Genomic DNA, 23,799 nt, shown 5'->3' on the forward strand with positions numbered 1-23,799 from the left:
TTCTTTTTATAGCTAAATAATATTTAATGGTATAGATATACCAAATTTTATCTGTTTACCAGTTGCTGGACATTTGGACTGTTTCCATTTTTATGGCCATTATGAATAATGCTGCTATGAATATTCATGTACAAGTTTTTACGTGGACATATGTTTTCATTTCTCCTAGGTGTATACCTAGGAGTGGAATTCCTGGGTCATATGGTAACTTTATGTTTAACAATTTTATAAACGGCCAGACTGTTTTCCGAAGCAGCCACATTATTTTATATTCTCACCACCAATGTACAAGGGGTCCAATTTCTTCACATCCTTGCCAACACTTATTGTCTATCATTTTGATTATAGCCATTATAGTGGGTGTGAAGTGGTATCTCATTGGCTTTTTAAAATTAATTGACTTTATTTCTTAGAATAGTTTTAGGATTACAGAAAAACTGAGCAGAAAGTACAAAATTCCCATATATCCCTTCCCCTCCACTGCTGCACACAGTTTCTCCTGTTATTAACACTTTTTATTAGCGTGGTACATTTGTTACAATTGATGAACTAATAATGATACATTATTATTAACTAATGTAACTATACTTTGCATTATGGTCCACTCTTTGAGCTGTACAGTTCTTTGGGCTTTGACAAATGCATCATGTCATGTATTCACCATTATAATATACAGAATTGTTTCATCGCCCTAAAAAGCCTATGTGTTTCACCTATTCATCCCTCCCTCCCTCTTCCCAAACCCCTGGAAACCACTGATCTTTTTACTATCTCCATAGTTTTGCCTTTTCCAGATTGTCACACAGAGTGGCTATACCATTTTGCATTCTCACCAGCAATAAATGAGAATTTCTATTGCTCTTTGTCTTTGTCAGCATTTGGCATTATCCGTGTTTTGGATTTTAGCCATTCTAACAGGTGTGTAATGGTATCTCATTGTTGTTTTAATTTGCATTTTCCAAATGACATGTGATGTTGAGCATCTTTTCATGTTTATTTGCCACCTTTACATATTTTTTGGTATGTCGTCTAGATCTTTTGCCTATTAAAAACTTAGATTGTTTTCTGATTGATAAGTTTTAACAGGTCTTTGTATATTTGAATACAAACCCATTAACAGATATGTGTTTTGCAAATATACTCTCCCAGTTGTAGCCAATCCTTTCATTCTCCTAATAGTGTCTTTCATAGAACAGACTTTTAAAAATTTTAATGTAGTCCATCATATTAACTTTCTCTTTAATAGATCTGCTTTTGACGTTGTATCTAAAAAGCCAACGTTATCTAGATTTTCTAGATTTTCTCCTGTTATCTTCTAGAAGTTTTATAGTTTTGCATTTTACATTTAGGCCTACGATCCATTTGGGGTTAATTTTTGTGAAAGGTGCAAGGTCTGTATCTAGATCCAGTATTTTACATGTGGATATTCAGTTGTTCCGGCATAATTTTTTTTAAAAAGGTTATAGTTTCACCACTGAATTGCCTTTGCTCCTTTGTCAGAGATCAGTCGACTGTATTCATATGGGTTTATTATCTGGGCTCTCTGTTGTGTTTTGTGGATCTACTTGTCTGTTCTTGCACCAATACCATACTGTTTTTATTAATGTAGTTTTATAGTAAGTTTTGAAGTCAAGTACTGTCAGTCCTCCAACTTTGTTCTTCTTCAATATTTTGTTGGCTATTCTGGGTCTTTTGCATGTAAACTTTGGGATCAGTTTGTTGATAGCCACAAAACTTGGTGGGATTTTGTTTGGGATTGTGGTGAATCTATAAATCAAATTGGTTGTCACTATTGAGTCTACCTATCTGCAAATATGGAATATCTCTCCATTTATTTACATCTTTGACTTCTTTCATCAGAGTTTTGTAGTGTTCTTCATATAGATCTTGTACATATTTTATTGATACCTAAGTATTTCTTTTTTTTTTTGGTGCTGATGTAAATGGTGTTGTATTTTTAATTTCAAATTCCAGTTGTTCATTGCTGATATATTAGAAAGCATTTGACTTATTTTTATTAACCTTGTATCCTATGACCTTGTTATAATTGCTTATTAATTTTATGAGTTTTGTTGTTGTTGGAAGTATGTTAATATTATATATATATTTTTTTTTTAAAAATCAGTAAGAAGGAGAGGAAAAAACCTTAAAACTATAAGCAAACTGAACAAATGAACCCAGTTGTATTGCTAGTGAATAACATAACCATATAGGAGAAAAAAACCAAGTAACTGCTAAACATGTCATTTGACTATATACACTTAGTTGAGTAGTGGGGTAAACAGCTGCAAACAAATCCTGAACTCTTTTTAGAAGGTTTATTGTAGTTGTATGAAAGAAGCAGTATGAAATTATTTGGGGTGTATAGTAGAATTGAGTAAATAAATATGTTGATTTTGGGAGCCAGGGTTCTCATTGCGGAAGAAGGCAAATACAGATACGGAATGGGGCAAAGCATGGAAAAAATGATCCTATGGGAGTACATTGGAATTGGAGATACCAGCATAAACTCATGATTTCTAATACAATTTATACACACACATACGTATATTTGAACATGTGTGCTTTCATACATATATATATAAATATTCCTAACACTGTCAGCTGAAAAGGCCTAGAAACATGTGACAGTGAGCACATCTGGCACCCAGATATTGGTTACTAATACAGTTTCCCAACTAAAAGGAATCTGGGCTCCTGGTAGAAACTGTTGATTACAGGGCTAAGGCAGGAAAGGTACAAGATGAGCCTGTAACAGTGTGTTATGCCAGAAATTGAAGAAGAACTTAAAAAAAAAAAGTAAATTAGGGCATGTCAAGAGGACACAGGAGCCAACTTAAGGGGCTCCCAGTGACCAAATCTGGGATGATTTGAGCATCAAGATAACTAAGGGTAGTAATAAATTATAAGCCATTGAAAAATAGGAATTCTTTTGCCATGAAAGACAAAGGCTGAGGAATGATAAGTACCAGATTAAAGGAGACTAAAGAAACTGGACAGCTAAATGCAATAAGTGATTCTGAACTGGATCTGATACTTCTTACTGAAGGAAAATATATGCTACAAAGGACATCATTGGCGACATTTCACAAAATTCGAGTACAGATGGTAGATCACAGTATTATACCATTGTTAAATTTCCTGAACTTGCTAATTCTACTGTAGATATTTACTGGAATCTTCTTGATTTTAGGAAATAGACTTTGAATTACTTAGGGATAATGCGGCACGATATGTGAAGCTTACTATAGGGATAATAGGGCATGATGTGTGAAGCTTACTATCAAATGTTCAGAAAAAGTGTGTGTGTGTGTGTGTGTGTGTGTGTATGCGTTGACTACTCAGTATGAATGCAAATGATAAATGGGGTAAAAAGTTAACAATTGGTGAATCTGGGTAGAGAATATACAGTTTCTTTGTATAGTTCTTGCAACTTTTCTATAAGCTTGGAATTATAACAAATAGAAGATTTTTAAAGGTTGGGGTTTGGCATGAACAAAATATTAAGGGTAATAGAGCAGACTTCTGAAAGCAGAAGGTTTGATAACGTCAAGCATTTTGAAGGACTGTTACATGGAAGAAGGATTAAGACTTTGAATTTGGCTAATCTTATTTTGTGTCAGTCTGCTTTGTGTAATATTACAGCACATCCAAGAGGTCATGACTGGAATGAGAGGTAGGAGTTCTTTAAGCTTTATGGAGTCTTTGGTATCATTCAGAACAGAAAAGTGCGAAGACTGGCGCTTCTAAAGGTTCATCAGGTAGAGTGAATGAGTGAAAGGGACTGGGTGTAGGAATATGGGAACTGGTGGCAACTCGAGAGCAATGTCCTCTCTAAAGACTTTCAAGTGCGACTAAAGACAAAACCACAACCCTGCGACAAAACCACAACTGCTGTGCGTTGTGTCTGGCCTGAGAGTGGCCAGTTATGATCCCCTGACCTTACCTAATCCTCCTCTTTTTTTTTTTTCGGGTGAGGAAATGGGTACCAAAAGTCACAAAGTGTGTGAGATAATGAAAGGTGTAAATGTGTGCATGTATATCGAAACACATCATATTTAATGAAAGAAATTAACATCCACACATTTGTACTTTTGTACAATTTTGGGTAATATATAATTTTAAGCTGTTTACAAATAACATGTAATGCTTCAAATATTACATAATGTTGATAATACATTTCTAGCAGAAATAAATATATTGCACTTAAAAAGAACTTCATTAGATGTTACTTTATAGTATTAGGCTTATAACTTCTTTTTTCATAAAACATTTCCCATGCCCTTCCCACAACCCCCAGCACACACACTTCATTACAGTGACTGTTCTCACGCAATTCGTTAAGCAAATGAACACAGCAAACAATAGAACTGTGATAGAGTCTATTAAAGAGGCTAGATCCAATTTTATCCTTTAGGAAATAGAAGACCTTCTTTTAGGTTTCTGAAACTAAGAAAAACAACAACTAAATACAGTATTTTAATGTACCAGAAGTGAAATACAACAAGCTGTATTTTTTGTCCAGATGTACTATTTCACCAAAATGTTTTTATTTTCTTATTATCAGGGGAGGAGGTTGGAATTATCTAAGGGAGAGACAGAGAAATAAGGGCCAGAGAATACTTCTGGATTATTTGTCTATCAAATATTTATAAATGAACCTTTGCATATTTAAGCATGCTGAAGAAAGCTAAGTATTGAAATATTTTATAACTGGCATGGAATAGTAGTGAAGAAAGAATGTTATGATTTCCTAAAATTTTAAGAGTTTTTAACCTTCCCTTTGCTTGTTTACATAAAATCCTTACATTCTGAAATAATATAAAAATTTATAAAATCCATCCTCCACCCAAGCCTAGCTCTCTAAAGGAGCCAGCTGAAAATTTTTTCTGTCCAGTGCCTCATTTCTGTCCAGTCTAAATTTATAGTATAATATTGTTTTGTTTGTAGTAATTATCAATTCCATATACATTTAATAATGAAAACAGTTTTCCTTACTTGGTCAATGGAAGATTGAGTAAAAATATTGTTTTTCTTGCCACATTTGATCCTGCACATTACATAACTGACTTTTTGAACTTTAGTTACTGAGTCATGGCTTGAGTTTGACTGTGTTTTTAATGAGGTGGTAAAGTCTCTCCATTTACCTTATTTGAAGTTCAGTTTTCTTAGTATAATTCAGCTTAAATATAAGCAGGACAGCCTGAAAAGCTAATGTGAAATTCAGAATTGGGATAAATATCCTAATATCTCTATGAAAAATTCATAGGCAGTATGGGATGAAGATGCTTTGCTTCTAAGAATACTTATTCTTGGGCTTTTAGAGGGTTTCCTTTTTATCCCCCCAGGGTGGGGCATTGTGGCCGGAGAAGTGCAATTACAGAGATGTGGATAAGGGTGGAGAAAGGAGGTTTTGGAATATCCCACAAAGTCAATGTGACTCTTACACAGGGTGTTTACTAGATGATGCATCATAATCAGGAAGTGTCTTAATATCTCCTACTCTGTGCCCACCTACTAGAAATGGTGGTAAACCTTTAAGACAACATACCATTGTTATGAACTCAAAAGGACCAGCAATGTAATATAAATTCATTAATGTAGACCTTGTTACCTAATAATTTGTGATATGTTGGACACAAACTGGATATGTTTATCTTTATACTGCCAAGGGTGGACAGAGGAGGGGGGAAGATTTACTAAGTAAAAGAAATAAATGAGCTTACTCAGAATTATTGATAAACATTTAAAAAACATATCACATATGTAGAATTTACTAAGTTATGAATTAATTCTTTTGGGTTAGATAAAGCCATTCTGGCAGGGCTGCTTTTTAGCAGCATTATACGTTAGCCAGGCTTTTTAATACTGTAATATACCTGGGGGGGACCCTGAATTTATTCCAAATATACCATAACTCATGCTCTTTATTATTCAGTTGGCTTTGTCCCTAATTATCTAGTTCTTGCAATTGTTTTTGGTAAAATAGACTTTAGAATTTTAAATGTTAAATACCCAAGGGGTTAAGTAATAATCAACAAGCAGAAGAGCTCAGAACCCTGGTGGGGTCATATATCTGCCCCTGGTTTCCATGACTAGAGTGACTGACCAGGTTAAGCTCCATTTCACCTGTGCTTCTTCTTTCTTGTTCAAATAATACCAGATACTTAAAAAGTGTATCCAAGAATTTCAGGTGTGATTTTCCAAGAGCATGCTTTGGTGTCTTAGTCTTTGTTCTTCTCTAAGCATGCTATTAATTTTTAGTCTTATATTGATTTAATTACAAAATAAAGTTATGAATTCAGGACATACTAGCATAAAATCATATTTAACAAAAATATATAAACCTACTTTTGAGACACACCAATTGGGAAAAATGTCAAAATAGTATTAAAATGATCCTTTCATGCTCGTTGAAAAGAAAGTTCAGATATGGATTTGCTTTAGTAGACCAGTCATTTATTAGGGTATTAAGTAGTATCCTGTAAAATAGTATTTACTTTTGTTATTCCTGCTAAATTAAGTAGCAGTACTCTGTGTTAAAAGCACTGACAACAGGGCAACTATTAAACATTAAATCCCTATCCTAAGCTCTGTGGATATGTACTTTAAACATTATGCATAACTACTTTTTTAAAGAAATACATCTGTGCTGTGTTTGAAAACAAACTACCTGTGGATACTATAGCATAACATGCAAGAAGTTAGAAGTAAGCCTACTGTGTCTGCCACAGGACTTTGAGATGTTTGGTTAACGCAGCTGGTGCTTCTCCATAACCAAACCTTGGAATACAGTGGAGAAAGTCAATTGCAAGGTCCAACAATAGCATCACTTAGACAGGCTGTGCCAATTATACCTTGTTTCATAGACTGGAAATGCCCAATAAAGTCATTTGATATGGAAAAGCCTAACATTAAAACAACCAAATAAAATCCCACTTGAGTTTGATGTGATAAGTATATTACATTTGACTTCCAAATACACCTCTACCCTCAGCAGCAAGATTTCCCATCTCTTTGAACAGATTCAATACTTTTGTAGTCAGAATGAAGTAGAATGAATATTACATTAAAAATTAAGAATATTGGGGAGCTTTGTGGAGAAGACAGGATAAATTCTATAGCTAGAATGCATTATATCTAAAATTGAAGGACTACGAATTTCATTAAACCTCTGTTATTAGGGAAATGAAATGTTGCAAAATGCCAAATGTACTACCCTGATTGTAAATGCTTAGATATATATGGCTCAAAAATAATACAGAAATTATATATAACTACAATATAGTTAATTACTATTATAAATATTAAAAGAAGGCTTAAGAAGATAGTAAGAGTTGAAAATAAAGTGGATAAATCCTTTAGATTTACTTATAAGCACTTCCAATGTTTCAGTCAGGGTGTCATTGAGTTAACATGCGATTTCATATTATGGACCTAGAAAAATGGTAGAATTACTGAATGTAATACAGTGAGAAAAAAGGGCCAATCAGATAGATGGACACATACCTATTCATGACCAAAGGTTAAGTGGTGGCTATATGGGCATTTAGAATGGTCATTCATAAATCCTTGTCAATCAGTGGCAGCAGCTAATCAAACAATGAAGCAGATTTACTGAAAATGAGAATTTGGCCTGGTGCATTTTAACATCCATAAGGTCTCCCAAAGCTGAAGTAAAAATGAAGGGAGCTCTGGTACCCACGGCAGAAAAAATTCCTTTTAGAATAGGGCAACCATCTTTTTATTGTAGTGAAAGAAAGTCTCATGCGTCAAGGTGTAAAGACTTTAAAGTGTCCCTCAGTGAACAAATCAGCAGTGTATTTAGAATGCAGCCCAGAAAAATAAAACCTCAGTTTTATTCGTATATGGAAGATTTTTCCTACATAAATGGCAAATAATTGCAAGAAAGAGAATTAGAAAGAAAGAAAAGACTGTGAAAAAGAACTTGTCAGGTACTGGCCCTTCAATATTAACAGAACTTTGTGAAGTCTTACCACCTATTCATCCACCAATTAGGATGCATTAGCATTATCTCAGCTCCTTCCCCAGCAAACTAACACAAAGGAAAACTAAACATGCTTAAGCTACAGCACTACAAATACTTCTCTATTGGCTCTCATTTCTATAGGGAGAAATGGACTTCAGTTAGTCATTACGCATTATGGTATGTTATATAGTATTGCCTCTTTGAAGATTCTTTTAACCTGTGGAAAGTAGAAAGAAAACCTATACATGTTGACTTTATACATTACTGCATTGACACAGCATTTTTAACCACTAGGAATAATGCATCTTAAGATTCATCTGCCTTGTATTATTAAACTTTCTTGGTACACTGATATCCAATAGTTGTGGGACTTAGGCTGGCTAAGAACTTTACACTGATTCTCTCTCAAAGCCAAAAGCTGTACCCCGCTACAGATGAATCCTGGTCCATGGTGCTTTCCCTCAGTGGTAGGTTTTACTGTGAGTCCAGCTCTCCTCTTTAATAGGTCCCATGTCTCCTGGAGAGCCCCGGCTCCAACACCCCACATCCCACCCACCCAACCCTGTCTTATATTTCCATACCCATTTGCACATTCTGGATCTGGATTCTCCTATTTTTAGAAGAGTCATACAAATGGCGTCATCACAGCAGAGGAATGGCGCAGTCCTTGGATAGCAGCATAGGGCCCCTGCTGAAAGTAGTGATGATACCGGGGCATGTGGAATGAGGGGAATGTCGGGCCACTCCCTTGCATGGAGCTGGCAATGGCCGATGGGGTTAGAGGCATCCCAAGTCGGCTATACGGTGGCAGAGAGCCCTGTATAGGGTGAGGAATGGGTGTCGCTATGGATGCTGTGCTGGTGCCAAGAGCAGTCAGGGACTGTGGGTGCTGAAATCCAGGAAAACTGGATGAAGATGATACCCAGGAACTGAGAGACAAATTATCAGATGTTGTAAAGGCTGATCCTGAAAGGAAAAAAAAATCTCATTAGACTGGAAACTCTACTTCAGTGTGCAAATCAAGAATTACATTATCTGAACAAATACCGTATGCTAACACGTATATATGTAATCTTAAAAAAAAAAAAGGTTCTGAAGAACCTAGGGGCAGGACAGGAATAAAGACGTAGACATAGAGAATGGACTTGAGGACACGGAGAGGGGGAAGGGTAAGCTGGGACGAAGTGAGAGAGTGGCATGGACATATATACACTACCAAATGTAAAACAGACAGCTAGTGGGAAGCAGCCGCATAGCACAGGGAGATCAGCTCGGTGCTTTGTGACCGCCTAGAGAGGTGGGATAGGGAGGGTGGGAGGGAGATGCAAGAGGGAGGAGATATGGGGGATATATGTATATGTAAAGCTGATTCACTTTGTTATACAGCAGAAACTAACACAACATTGTAAAGCAATTATACTCCAATAAAGATGCTAAAAAAAATAAAGAATTACATTATCTGTAAGGGTCAATTTTATTTTTAAAATTATGTAATAGATCTATAATTTAAAAGAGAGACAGGTCAATCATGAGGCATATCTAGCTTTCCACACAAGAATATATCATTTAACCATATATGGAAAAGATAATTTACTGACTTAACTCAATAGATGGCCTGCATACTCCCTGAGAGTGGCCAGAACACTAGCACCCTGCCTGAAGGTAATGACCTGATTCCCTTTAAAGGACTTCCAAATAGCTGATATCCGTCCTAACCTCTGTAGCATCCCTATAAGTAAGGCTGGACAGACAAGCCTCAACAAAGCTACCTGGTTTCCAGAGCCACTATGAAAACCCACAAGACTGTTTTTCTTTTTTTTTCTTCAGCTTCTGTAACTCTTTTCTTTTGGAAATAATGAGAACATTTACTATGTTGATTACATTTAAGGCAGATACACAAAATCCAAACATTTTAATATACCAGCTCTACTCAGCATAGCTGAGTTATGTGGAAACAATAAGCACTGTCAAAAATAAAGCATAAATACTTAGAAATTACTCTAAAAAGAAATGCATGATACTTATTTGAAGTTTTTCACACGACTCTATTGAAATAGAGATGTAAGGAAAGATTTTAATAATTGGAGACACGTGCCATATTCTTGGATGAAAAATAAAAAATTTTTAAAAGTCATTTATTCCCAAATTAATTTATTGGTTGAGTGTAAAGCCAATGAAATGCCAATGTTTTTTCCCTCTTCAACTCGATTCTCAAAATTATCAGGACAGATAATGACAGAATTTTAAATTTTTAAAAATTATAACAAGGATAGATTTTCCCTACCAGCTATAAAAATGTTATCATGTTATAAAAACAAAATAATGCATTTATGAAAATAGCATAGTACTGAGCAAGATGAGAAGCCACATCAATAGAAAAGAACAAATTGTCACAGTACAAAATAAAATATATATGTATACTGTATTTATCGTATATTTAGTATATAATAATATACTAAGTAATAATGGTAATACACATCGTTACAAACTATCAGGAATGACAGCTTAGCGTCCATAATTTTTTATTAGATATTTGACAAGTTGCAAGAGTAAGTTTTTCTTATATCACAGCATCCAGAAGTTTAAACACAATTTGACACTGAATTTTCCAGTTGTATAATTACTAGTAGCTCATCTGGATTTAGCTATAAGAGATATCATATGTTCTGACTGTTTATGCTATTCCATATCATGGACATAAACATATGACAGAGGACTCTCCCCATGTGAACATCCCTGTGCCTGGGCAGCCCCCTCTGGTTTCTTTTCTCTGGCCTCCCAGATGCAGAGGGCTCCTCTTTGAACATCTGCAGCAGAGGAACTTTTTAGTACTCCCCTATTCTCACGACCCGGGCCACTGCCTCTACGCAGTGTGTTCATTAGGAGAATCTTCTTTTTAAAAATGTTTTCCATTCTAGTCATTGATCCTAATAAGATATTCCTGATATAAGTAAAACAGATATATTCCCTGATTTTCAGATTGTAAAACTGAGGTTGAGAAAGACTAAGGGGCCACCCCCAAAGTCCAATAGCTCTTTGGTAGTAGATCACAGACAAATAACTCCTGGGCCCTGACTCAGAGGCTCAATGTCCTTTTACTGGAAAACAAACTACAGGAAGGCTTTAGGCAGCATAATCACTTAAGATGCAAAGAAAATGATGATCAGCCTCAGGCTGTCCCTTCCTGAACAGGCTTCTGAAATACTCTGGGGCAGTCTCTTCCCTGAGGGCTAGAAGTCTCATCACCTCCCTGCCCAGCAGTTGCATAGCCCAGAAGCAGTCTTACCTCGATTTTGTGTTGTCTGAACCTCATCCCCCAGCACATCCTCTTCTCCTCCATAGGTACGGATGGGTGAGCGGGCATAGGAATGCTTTTGAATCAGGCTCTCCACACTTTCCCTAGATTAGAGAGTGACACATCCTGAGTAAACTAAAAAGTTAAGTACTCAGAGAAGGAGAGGAGTCTTAAAGATGATTTACCAGTCAGTAAAACCATTTTCTCAGCCAAAAGACCACCACTTCAGTAAAGAATCCGCCTTCCAACGCATGGGACACAGTTTCTATCCCTGGTCGGGGAACTAAGATCCCACATTCTGCAGGGCAACTAAGCCCACATGCCACAACAACTGAGCTCACTCATGCATCTCAACTAGAGAGCCCTCGTGCCACAAACTACAGAGCCCGTGCGCTCTGGAGCCCGTGCGCCACAACTAGAGAAGAGAAAACCCGCAGGCCAGACGTTTCTAGTGTTCTAGAAAATTAGAGAGAAGCCCGAGCACCACAACGAAGAGCCCGCACATCGCAATTAAGACCCGACACAGCCCAATAAATAAATAAATAAATAAATAAATAAATAAATAAAATATTTAAAAAAATACCACCACCTCAGGGAAAGATAACATTTAAAACATGTACATTTATTTCATTGTAGATGCCTCAGAAATATAACCTCAGGCATATAAATACAAGAAACCTAACTGGACAGGATAAGGACAATTCCCTGAAATTCTACAAAATTAGGGTCAAAGGTGAACAAGGAGCTATAAAACCTGACCATAGGAATATGGAGTTTATTGATGTGAAAAAATGACTGGTGAATTTACTACAAGGAGCTGCAATCCTGTGACTTCATCAGCTAATGAATACAAAACAAATACTCACCTGATACGAACTGCACTGATTGAACATCTGATGAAATACTGGCCCAAAGTTCAGAATATCATTAGTCATAAAAAAGACTCAATGTTCACTAATAAACCTAGTAAGTGCATAGAGTATATGACAATATGGGTAGTATGGATAATGGCCACTTTGAGATTCTTGTTGCTTTAAGACTGAAAATTACGGAAAACCTATGAAGGACACATAAATGGCCACTAGGGGATTTAAGCCCCCAAATAAATTGGTGCATTTTCTTTGTAGATGGTCTTTCTCTTGCAATATAGTCTAAAAACTAAAGAGTGTTGTTAACTTTAAAAACAAAAATTATTTTGGTATTTGCCAGTTCAACCTGCTGCCATTAAGCGAGAAAAACACCAGATAAGAGGGGTTTTTTTTAATTAATTAATTAATTTGTTTGGCTGCATTGGGTCTTCGTTGCTGTGCACAGGCTTTCTCTGGTTGCGGTGAACAGGGGCTACTCTTTGTTGTGGTACATGGGCTTCTCATTGCAGCGGCTTCTTTTGTTGGGGAGCACAGGCTGTAGGCACGCAGGCTTCAGTAGTTGTGGCATGCGGGCTTCAGTAGTTGTGGTACATGGGCTCAGTAGTTGTGGCTCACAGGCTCTAGAGCGCAGGCTCAGTAGTTGTGGCTCACAGGCTTAGTTGCTCCACGGCATGTGGGATCTTCCCAGACTGGGGCTTGAACCCGTGTCCCCTGCATTGGCAGGTGGATTCTTAACCCCACTGCACCACCTGGGAAGCCCCCAGCTATAGTTTAGCCAAATGATTTCTTTGCCAAAAATGGAAGTTGGTAACAGGTTAGCTTATACAGTATACATCTCCAAGAATAGCTGTGGCCTAAAGACCAACACCAAATTAACCACCAAAGGACAAAAAAAGGATTTTTAAAAAGTGTGTTGAATAAAGGACAAACTGAACACCAAATTTCATCTTGAGGGGATAAGGAAAGCAAATAAAATGTCATAATAACTTTTCAAAATGTAATACTTGTCAACATTTCACAGAGATATACAGACTTTACCTGTGAAAAAATACTAATAGTGAATTTGGTGTTCTAGAAAGCTTGTATACTCACACAGATTAAAGCATTGTGTCATATTATATAGCCTTCAAATGAAGACTTAAAAGTATGCCTAAAAGAAAAATTAGTTCTAACAACTATTCAAGTTATATCTTTACTCCTAAAAGGTTTTAAAATAAGCATACAGTACCACCTCATGTAGCCAAAATCACTGGGATCAGGCAAAATCCAGATCCAGTGGATTAACATGTAGGTGTTTAAAAAAATGAGGCCATTCCATATTTATTGATATGGAATGATCACCAAGACATATTAAGTAAAAAAAGTTAAGTACAGAACACTGTATAAAGTTTGCTACCATTTGTGAATTTAAAACAAGAAATGTGTATGTTTGTATATGCACAATATTTCCAGAATGTTCCACTTTCCAGAACAGGAAGCTGCCTAGAATAGGTTGTCTCTGTAGTGTGGAACTAGGGACCTACTGGAGCAATGATTCCCAAATTTGTCCCAAATACACTTGAGTTACCTAAAGCTCTTAAAAAACAACAACTATATTGAGGTAAAATTAATGTACAGTAAGTGACATATATTTAAATTGTACAATTTGATTGATTTGGGCTTGTGTGACCAGTGACACCACCACCACAAGTGAGATAATAAATGTATGTAACACCTCCAAAAGTTTCCTCATGCCCATCATGCTCCCTGGTCTCCATCCCAACATACTTTTCCAAGGAAAACACTAGTATGATTTCTGTTCCTACACATTAGTTTGTGTCTTCTAAAATTTTATAAAAATGAAATCATACCATATGTGTATCTTTTTATCTGGCTAAATTACTTTGAGATTCACATATCAATAGTTCATCCTTTCTTATTCTGAGTGGCATTCTATTGTATGGACATACTATAGTCTACCTGTTTATCTGCTGATGGACATTTGCATTGTTTCTAGTTTTTAACTGTTACACATGACGCTGCTGCATATATTAATATATATTTTTAAATATACATATGATTTCTGTTCTTTTGGGAAAATGCCTAGGAGTGGAATGGCTGGATTGTACGGTCGGTATATGTGTCATTTTTTAAGAAACTGCCAACCTATTTTCCAAAGCAGTTGTATAATTTACTTTAGTATTCCCACTCAGCAGTGTATGAGAGCTCCATTCCTCCACACTCTCACCCACACTGGGTGTGGTCAGTCTTTTTAAGTTTAGCTATTCTAATACACATGTACTAGTACGTCATCATAGTTTTAATTTGCGTTTCTGTAATGACTAAGATGTTGCTCATCTTTTTATGTGCTTATTTGCTTCTATATATCAACTTTGGTAAAACTGTTCAAATATTTTGTTCATTTTAAAAATTAGGTTGTTTCCTTATTATTGAGTTTTGAGATTTCTTTATATATTCGGGATGCTTGTCCTTATAGGATGTATGACTTGCAAATATTTTCTCCCAGGCTATGGCTTGTCTTTTCATCTTTAACAGTGTCTTTTAAACAGCAGAAGTTTTTAATTTTTATAAAGTCCAATTTATTGTTTGCAATTTTATGGATGCTTTTGCTATACTATCCCAGAATCTTTGCCTAAACCAAGACCATAAAAGTTTCTCTTAATTTTTTTTTCTAGAAGTTCTTATAGTTTTAGGTTTCACATAATGATATATAATTTGCCTTGAGTTAATTTTGTATAAGCATGAGGTATGGATGGATGTTTATTTTTTGCTTATTGATAGCCAACTATTCCAGCACTATTCATTGAAAAGATGACCCCGTCTCCACTGAATTACCACTGTATCTTTGTCAAAAAAAATCTTCTTCCTCTTTTTGCCTTCTTTTAGGTTATATTTTATAATTCCATTTCATCTCCTTTCTTGGTTTGTTTATTATTTATAACTTTTGGTTTTTTAGTGGTTGATTTAGTGTTCACAGTAAATATCTTTAACACATCACAATCTGCTTGGCAAGTGATAGTTACCACTTTAAGTATAAGACTCACAATAACATTACTTTTATTTCTTTCTTCTAACCTTTGTACCATTCTTGTCAAACATTTTACTTTTACAGAAGCCACACACTACACTTTTTTTTTGTCTAAACAGTAAATTATGTTTTAAAAGATTTGAATAATTTGAAAAAAATTGATCTATTTATTCTTGTAGTTACCATTCCCACTGTCCTTCATTCCTTTGTGTAGATCTAGGTTGACATCTGATATAATTCTCCTTCTACCTGAAGGACTTCCTTTAACATATCTGTAGTGCAATTTTGTGTGTCTGAAAAAGTCTTCATTTTGCTTTTTTTTTTTTTGCAGTACGCGGGCCTCTCACTGTTGTGGCCTCTCCCGTTGAGGAGCACAGGCTCTGGACGCACAGGCTCAGCGGCCATGGCTCACGGGCCCAGCCGCCCCGCGGCATGTGGGATCTTCCCAGACCGGGGCACGAACCCGTGTCCCCTGCATCGGCAGGCGGACTCTCAACCACTGTGCCACCAGGGAAGCCCGCTTTTTTTTTTTTTTTTTAACAGTTTTGCTGGGTATAAATTTCTAGGTGAGCAGACTTTTTTCTTTCTGCACTTTTAGAAATGTTGCTCCACTGTCTCCTCATTTACTTTGTTTCTGACAAGAAGTCTGCTGTCATCCTTATCTTATGTACTATGTCTTTTTTTTTTTTAAACAAACCATTTATTTATTTATTTATTTATTATTATTATTTTTCTCTCTTTTTCTCCTTGCTGTACGCGGGCCTCTCACTGTTGTGGCCTCTCCCATTGTGGAGCACAGGCTCTGGACGCGAAGGCTCAGCGGCCATGGCTCACGGGCCTAGCCGCTCCGTGGCATGTGGGATCTTCCTGGACCGGGGCACGAACCCGTGCCCCCTGCATCGTCAGGCAGACTCTCAACCACTGTGCCACCAGGGAAGCCCTGTACTATGTCTTTAATTCCCTGGTTGCTTTCAATATTTTTTACACTGGTTTTGAGCAATTTGATTATGATGTACCTTGGTGTTATTTCTTAATGCTTCTTGAGCTTGGGTTTGTTGGCCCTCTTTGGATTGTGTGTTTTTAGTTGTCATTAAATTAGGAAAATTTTTGAACATTATTTCTTCAAATATAATTCTTCCTTCATCTCCCCATCCACCTTTTAGGGGCTCCAATTCTCCAGTTACACATATATTAGACTGTTTAAAGTTTCCCCACAACTCACTGATACTCTTCATTTTTTAAAATTTCTCTTTGCTCTGTTTTATTTTGGATAGTTTCTATTGCTGTGTCTTAAAGTTTTCTAATTATTTCATCTGCAACATCGAATCTGCCATTAGTCCCATCCAGTGTATCTTTCATTTTATACATTATAGTTTTCATCTTTAGAATTTTGACAAGGTCCTAATGTATAGCACAGGGAACTAGATTCAATATCCTGTGATAAACCATAATAGAATTTTGATTTGGATCACTTGGGCCTCTTCTGTGTTTCTATTTAATTTTTGGCTATTTGGAATACAGTTATAATAACTGTTTTAATGTCCTTGTTTGCTAATTGTAATATTTGTGTCAGTTCTGGGTTATTTTCAATTGGTTAATTTATGGGTTATATTTTTCTACTTCTTTGCATTTCTGGTAGTTTTTTTTTTTTTTTTTTTTTTTTTTTTGCGGTACGTGGGCCTCTCACTGTTGTGGCCTCTCCCGTTGCGGAGCACAGGCTCCGGACGCGCAGGCCCAGCGGCCATGGCTCACGGGCCCAGCCGCTCCGCGGCATGTGGGATCCTCCCGGACCGGGGCACAAACCCATGTCCCCTGCATCGGCAGGCGGACTCTCAACCACTGTGCCACCAGGGAAGCCCAGCATCTCTGGTAGTTTTTAATTGGATGTCAGATGTGAATTTTATCTTGGTGGTTGCTGGATATTTCTGTGTTCTTATAAATATTCTTGAGCTTTGTTCTAGGATATAGTTAAGTTACTTGGAAATAAGTGATCGTTTGGGGTCTTGCTTTCAAGATGTGTTTAGGTAGGACTGGAATACTGTTTAGTCTAGGACTAATTTTTTTTCTCACTATTAAAGGAAAACCCTTCTGAGTATTCTATCAAATGCCCTGAAAATTGCAAGATTTTCCAGTCCTTCTAGTTAGAACAGGCATTATTTTTATCCCTGTATGGACACTAGTACTGTTTCCTCCAATCTTTTCAGGTGCTCCCCTCCCCACAACCTCTGGTAGTTTCCTCACACATGTGCTAGTTAGCTCCCAGCTGAACACTCAAGAGGGACCCCCTGTAGGACTTTGGCGTTCTCTTCTCCTGTGGTCTGTCCTGTGGATTCTCACTGTTTGCTCTCATTGAACTCTCAGCTCTGACTGCTCAACTCAGGGAGTCTGCCAGGCTCAGCCTGTATTCCCCCTCCCTGTGCCATGGCCTAGATACTCTCTGACTATAAGCTGGGTCCATCATAGGGCTCACCTCATTTGTTTCCCATCTTTCAGGGATTACTGTCTTTTGTTGCCTTGTGTCCAGTATCATTTAAAAAAGCATTGTTTCATATATTTTGTGTGTTTCTTAGTTATTTAAGGCAAGAGGTTGTATTTGGTCCTTGTTGCTTTACCTTTACCTGAAGCAAAGTCTGTCCTGAGGCTCTTCTAAAAATTCCAAAACCAGGTCATACCCACAGATCAAGTAAATCGCAATCTATGGGGTGGGACACAGGCTTCAGTAATTGTTAAAGCTCCCCAGGTGGTTCTAGTGGAGGAGAAGGTGTGTGATGGATACTTTTCTCCATATATGCCTCTGTACCATTTGAACTTTGGACATGTTTATTCAAAATTAATTACAGATCATAAACTATCATAAGAAATGGTAACATACCAATGGACAAAAAGAGAAGAACTGCCGGTCTAACGCTGATACTTGGGGAACTTATAATGAATTGATAAAACTGTCATTATCATTGCTGATTTTTATATCAATATAGTAAATGCATTGGAGGCAATGTGGTATATTGGAAATTTCATGGGCTTTAAAGTCACTCATCAAATGGATGAATGGATAGATGAGTATATGGACCACCTAAAACCATTTTCACATTCTAGTTTTGTTCCTTCCTTAACCTCTCTTCATCTGTAAATTGGGAAGTCATTCATTCGTCCCCCCCAAAAATTATTTAGCACCTTTTATGAACAAGGCACTGTTCTAGGAATTATGGAGACAGCAGTAAGCAAACCGTAAACATCCCTGCCCAATGGGAGAGAGGGCTGGGGGAGAGGGAGAAAGAGGATACGAAAAACATGTAGAAAAACGTGCAGCATATTAGAGGATGATGATAGGGCTGTGGAAAAATAAAAGTGAAGCAAATAGTAGTGATAAGAACTATAACTATGAGAATTAAATGAGATAAGGCATTTGAATTGCTCCAAAGTGTCTGGCACATAGGAGGTACTCAGTAAATATTAGTGCCCTATAAAAGTATATCTAAAGCAGGTAAAAATTCTATTCTTTTAGATTATATTTTTTTCCAATTTATTTCACCCATATGAATAATCCTAATCCAGAATAACGTGATCCAAACAGGAGGATTTTTCTCAGTGATTGAATGTAAAAGTCAGCAGAAAACTTGAAAAGTATGTTATTTGCAGTTCTATTATAAAAGTATACCTATCATAAAATATAACATTAAGCTTTAATGAGTCCATATCACCTGTTTAAAAGTGTAACCTACTTTTAAAGATCCCGTGAACTTGTTGAATCCCTTGAGTTGGACTTGTTGACATGAAAATATTTCATAATTTACTAAGAGGCACCAGTAAATGCAGAAATTAACAGAAAGGGTAACTTGGCATGACATGGACCCTAACTAATCAGTTTGCCAACTGCCATGTATTTTAAGCTTTATATGCCCACACTCTGGTAATGTTGGACCCCTGTAGCCTTAACAGCTGAGTCACTTACTCAAGGACTTAATTCACTGTAATATTAGAGCATGACTGTCTTATTGGGTAACTTGGGTCATTAAGAAAAAAGTCAATTGAGATGAGTAACTTTTAATAAAATGACAACTATAACATACATTCAAGCTGATGTCCTTTTAGTGTAAGCCATGTGTCATACTGTTAATATTTAAAATGAATTTAGAAAAGAATTAGGTGGTTATTTTCACATGAGGAAAGAACTTGTTTCAGATACCCTAGAAAATATTTTCTCTTTGTAAAGTCATAAAGGAATGACCATCAATGGGCTGAAATTATGGATGGTGTATTTCTAAGGTGTATTCTGTTGCCCATCCTAGGCATGTAGACTGCTCTATCCAAGCATTTAAGTTCAAAAGCAGAGTGTAGTATCTGCCTCTCTAAAAATGCCCTTATATAAAATCATTTAAACATTTTTCACATATACACAAGAAAAATTGTTTAAATAACACAATGAATCACTGCCTTGTGAAATATTTTGCTTTTCTATACAAAGTTCATTATATTTATTTTGTCCTTGGAAGATCACTGGTATCATTACTTATTCTTGTCTCTAAGAGGGAGAAAAAAGGGATTTATTGAAGTGATTTATTTTTGTCAGGCCTGGAAGGGAACTGAAAGCAATGGCAGTTCTTATATAAAGGATGGCATAATTAAATTATTGCCTTTTAAGTGAATGAAAACAGTGGTGCAAATCAGGGCCGTCTCTTCGAAGATGTTACGAAGAATAGACAGCTCATGTTGTTTACTTTATGTCTAATCCCTGTTTCCAGCAGAATGAAAAGTGCAAAGAATTTATTTAGCCTGGAAGACTACTGTGAGGATTTCTGGAATACTGTGCTCTGAAAAATAAGGGATGACTCACCTAATGGGTTAAGTGACTTAGGTATTACAGGCTAGGACAGTACCTTGTAATGCTCAGTTCTGTTATATCCCAAAGCAAGAGACAATAGTTACTTTGGATTTTAATAGATAAGTAAAATGGGTGCCATAATTGAAGTTTGGCCTTTCTAATATCTAACACTAAATTATTTTTCTAGGCAAAAAGCATACATCATTAGGTATCTTTAAGAGATCTCTTCTGGGCTTCCCTGGTGGTGCAGTGGTTGAGAGTCCGCCTGCCGATGCAGGGGACATGGGTTCGTGCCCCGGTCCGGGAAGATCCCACATGCTGCAGAGTGGCTAGGCCCATGAGCCATGGCCGCTGAGCCTGCGCGTCCGGAGCCTGTGCTCCGCAAAGGGAGAGGCCACAACAGTGAGAGGCCCGCGTACCGCAAAAAAAAAAAAAAGAGATCTCTTCTGACTAATGTGTAACCATCAATTCCAAGACTAATATACATGTGAGAGACACAATCATAGCCAGAAAGTGGGCAAGATACAGGGTAGCTGCAGTGATTATGTTGATTCTGCAAAAATGTTCAGAACTATTGGAAGTCATCTGAACTATTTGTTCAAACTCTAGATAAGCAAAAGCAACATACTCTTATCAGTATTGAACTGATTACCCTCCCTCTATCTCTGAAACTAGAGTACAAATTTCTTAATGCTCAAAAAGCAAAACCTTCCCTTTTCCTTCACATTCTCCTTTGCACCATCGCCTTACCCAATATATTCCTCTTTAAATGCACTTACTAGATGGATGGCAATCATGTGTTTGCATGACCACCGTTACCACTACACTGTTGGCCTTTGAGCGAGGGAGAGAACAATGCTTTCTTTATCTAGGCAGTGGTTCTCAAACTTTAGTGTATTGTAGACTGAGTGTTTGTGTCCCCCAAATTCATGTTGAAATCTTAATCTCCAATGTGATGATTTTAGGATGTGAGGCCTTTGGTAGACCGTTGGGTTTTAAGTGTGGAGCCCTCATAAATGGGATTAGTACCCTTATAAGAAGAGAAAGGAGAGCTTGCTTTAGCTTTCTGTTCTTCAGCCATGTGAGGACACAGTGAGAAGATAGCTGTCTGTGAACCACAAACAGGTCCTCACCAAAAACTGAATCTGCCAGCACCTTGATCTTAGACTCGCCAGCTTCCAAAACTGTGAGAAATAAATGTCTGTTGTTTAAGCTACTCACAGCCTATGGCATTTTTGTTATGGCAGCCCAACAGACTAAGACAGTGTTCATCAGAATTACCTGGAGGGCTGGTCAAAACACAGATTTTTGGACCCCACCCTAGAGTTTCTAATTTAGTAAGTCTGAAGTATGGCTCGAGAATATTATTTCCAGCGTGTTTCTAGGTAACACTGATGCCACTGACCTGGAGGCCACACTCGAAGAACCACTGCCCTAGTGTAGTGGTTACTGGAAACTGCTTAGCTCGAATCCTAGCCCTGCCACTTGCCAGTTGTGTGCCTCTGGCCAAATTACTTCACTACTCTTTGCCTCAGTTTTCTCATCTGCAAAATGAGGGATATTAATATGACCTAGCTCTTAGGGTTATTATTAAGATTTAATGAATTAAATACACATAGTTTATATTTGTACTTGGCATATAATAGGTGCTCAATAAATGTTTATAGGTAACAAAATTAAATCACTGTTATTATTGAGTATCAAAATCATGTGTTTCTAAAGCTGGTTACATAATCATAATCATTTTAGATGAAACTGACACTTCCAGTCGCTATAACTTTCTATGCTTCATTTAAACCATCCCACAATATACATGTCAGAGAGAAAATTAAATAAAAAGTAAATATTATTTCAATTTACATTCTAACTTTCTCTCTTTCTAAATACAGACCTGGTAAAAAGCTGCATTCAGGGAGAAAATGTCAGATCCATTAAAATCAAATCTAATTTACAGGAAACAAAATATTTAAAGTTGTCCTTGCTCATCAGTTTGCTCATGTTTACATCATATCTTACTAGTAGGCCTTTGTAAACAACTCCTTGTCACAATAATTTTCTAAAGATTTATGCAGATAATGTTATAAATTACTGGAAGACAATATATCAATATTTGTTGCTTCCACAAAGTACTTAATAAATGAAAACTTTAGATAATACAATTGGAGATGTATTATAAATCATTAATTTTAATTTAAGAACAGAAATATATTATGCAATACCTTTTGGAAAAACAAAATAATCTTTTTAAAAGCTTTTAGATTTTAGCTTATTTTTATTTATGTGACTTAATCCTACTAATTTTTCTTTTCAATAGTAATACACATTTCTGGTTTTATATCATTATTAGCAACTTAAATAAGTAAACTGTACCACTGTGGAAAAAAAAAAAACTAGTTTCTTAAGTCTAACTGTTGTGACTAGAACAAAGGTCTCATGCAAAGTACAGATCATTCAGCCTCTAAAAATAAACTTTAGTAAATTGTGAGGCAGGGAACAAATATCCTTTAGACACAGATAGAAAGAAAGACACAAGCAAGAAAAAAAGGAGGACAAATTATGACCGTAAGTCAATTGTGAATAACTCTGCTACTCTATCAAACCCGCTGATTTGTTTGACACTGTTTTGTAATATAAATGTTTCCTCTTAGAAGCTGTGAATAAATGAGTAACGTTTTAAATGCAGGGACATAGCTTGCTAGTTAAAAGAATTTTGTGGTAACTACTTATATAATTTGAAAAGAAAAATTTAGTTCTGTTGAAAGTCATCCCTTCCTTTCTGTGGTTGTTGTCACCAGACTAATTTATTAAATTAATAGATTGTATTTAAAAGCAGACTTTAATCTGGTTACCAAACAAAATAACTTCCATTTTATGCATACAGTCTCTTATACTAACTCTGCCTTCATTGGAGATGATAAAAAGATGTTTCTTTACTAAGAAGCTGTGCGATCAGATTCCTTATCTGTGTCTGGGCTTTGCTTTCTCCTATAAAATGAGGGTGTGGTAGGGAAATGGTGGGCTGGATTAGATGCTCTCTAAGATCCATTATGGGTCTAACAATTTATGAGTCTATAAATATATAAACAGAAATAAAAATTAAAAAGAGCCATTTTGAAAAAGTCCAGTACTATTTGCAAAGAACCCTGAGTTCTAACCCCAAATTTTCTACTAACTTATTGTGTGATCTGGCAGATCACTCTCTGGGCCCTACTTGCCTCATTGGTATAATGACAGAGAAACTGGTTGGCTCCCCAAATCACTCCAGCCTTAAAATAAATAAAGCAGAGACCATTGTTACTAGCTTTTGCCATTTGCTTTCTTTAGTATTTTTACTTTCGAATAGCCTGCCTCTCACATGGTGGTTGCCTTTAACATCCAGGGTTTTTGTTTGTTTGTTTTTTTTAGCTGACTTCATTGAAATTATGTTTCACTTTTACTTTATTACAGACACTGCATAATCTACTTTGTAAGAGTCTCCATAGTACTCAAGTATAGTTGTATTTATGAAAGATTAAGGGAATTAGCAAACTAAGTTATGAGCCATAACCATTTCACTATTCACTAGGCTGTAGTTTAATCCATTTATTTTCTCAGGCAATACAATGCTCCCCCCCATATATATATTCCTCTCCTTTGCATAAATCAGTTATACTGGTTTTCTTCTAAAGATAGAATATAAGAGTGATATGTGAACTTATGTTGTTGGCTATTTTGGTAACAACTATTAGGTTGGACTAATCAGTTCATGACATGCATGACTGCTTCAGGAGCCCTGAATGTCAGAATTTTCTTTTA

The 23,799-nt window shown here is 36.4% G+C and overlaps 1 protein-coding gene across 1 annotated transcript in view; it reads right to left on the reverse strand.

Moving 5' to 3' along the window:
* Positions 1-6,626: 6,626 nt before the first annotated feature.
* Positions 6,627-23,799, reverse strand: part of TBX20 (T-box transcription factor 20) — a 54,589-nt gene continuing 37,416 nt past the window's right edge. Inside the window, exons 7-8 of the mRNA XM_082631686.1 lie at positions 11,277-11,389; positions 6,627-8,956 (exon numbers count right to left, since the gene is read on the reverse strand). Coding sequence (XP_082487812.1) covers positions 8,616-8,956; positions 11,277-11,389 — 454 coding nt within the window. The 3' untranslated portion in view covers positions 6,627-8,615. The remainder of the gene's footprint in view (positions 8,957-11,276; positions 11,390-23,799) is intronic.

The sequence above is a fragment of the Mesoplodon mirus genome (assembly GCF_964341445.2).
Source record: "Mesoplodon mirus genome assembly, chromosome: 9".
NCBI lineage: Eukaryota > Metazoa > Chordata > Mammalia > Artiodactyla > Ziphiidae > Mesoplodon > Mesoplodon mirus.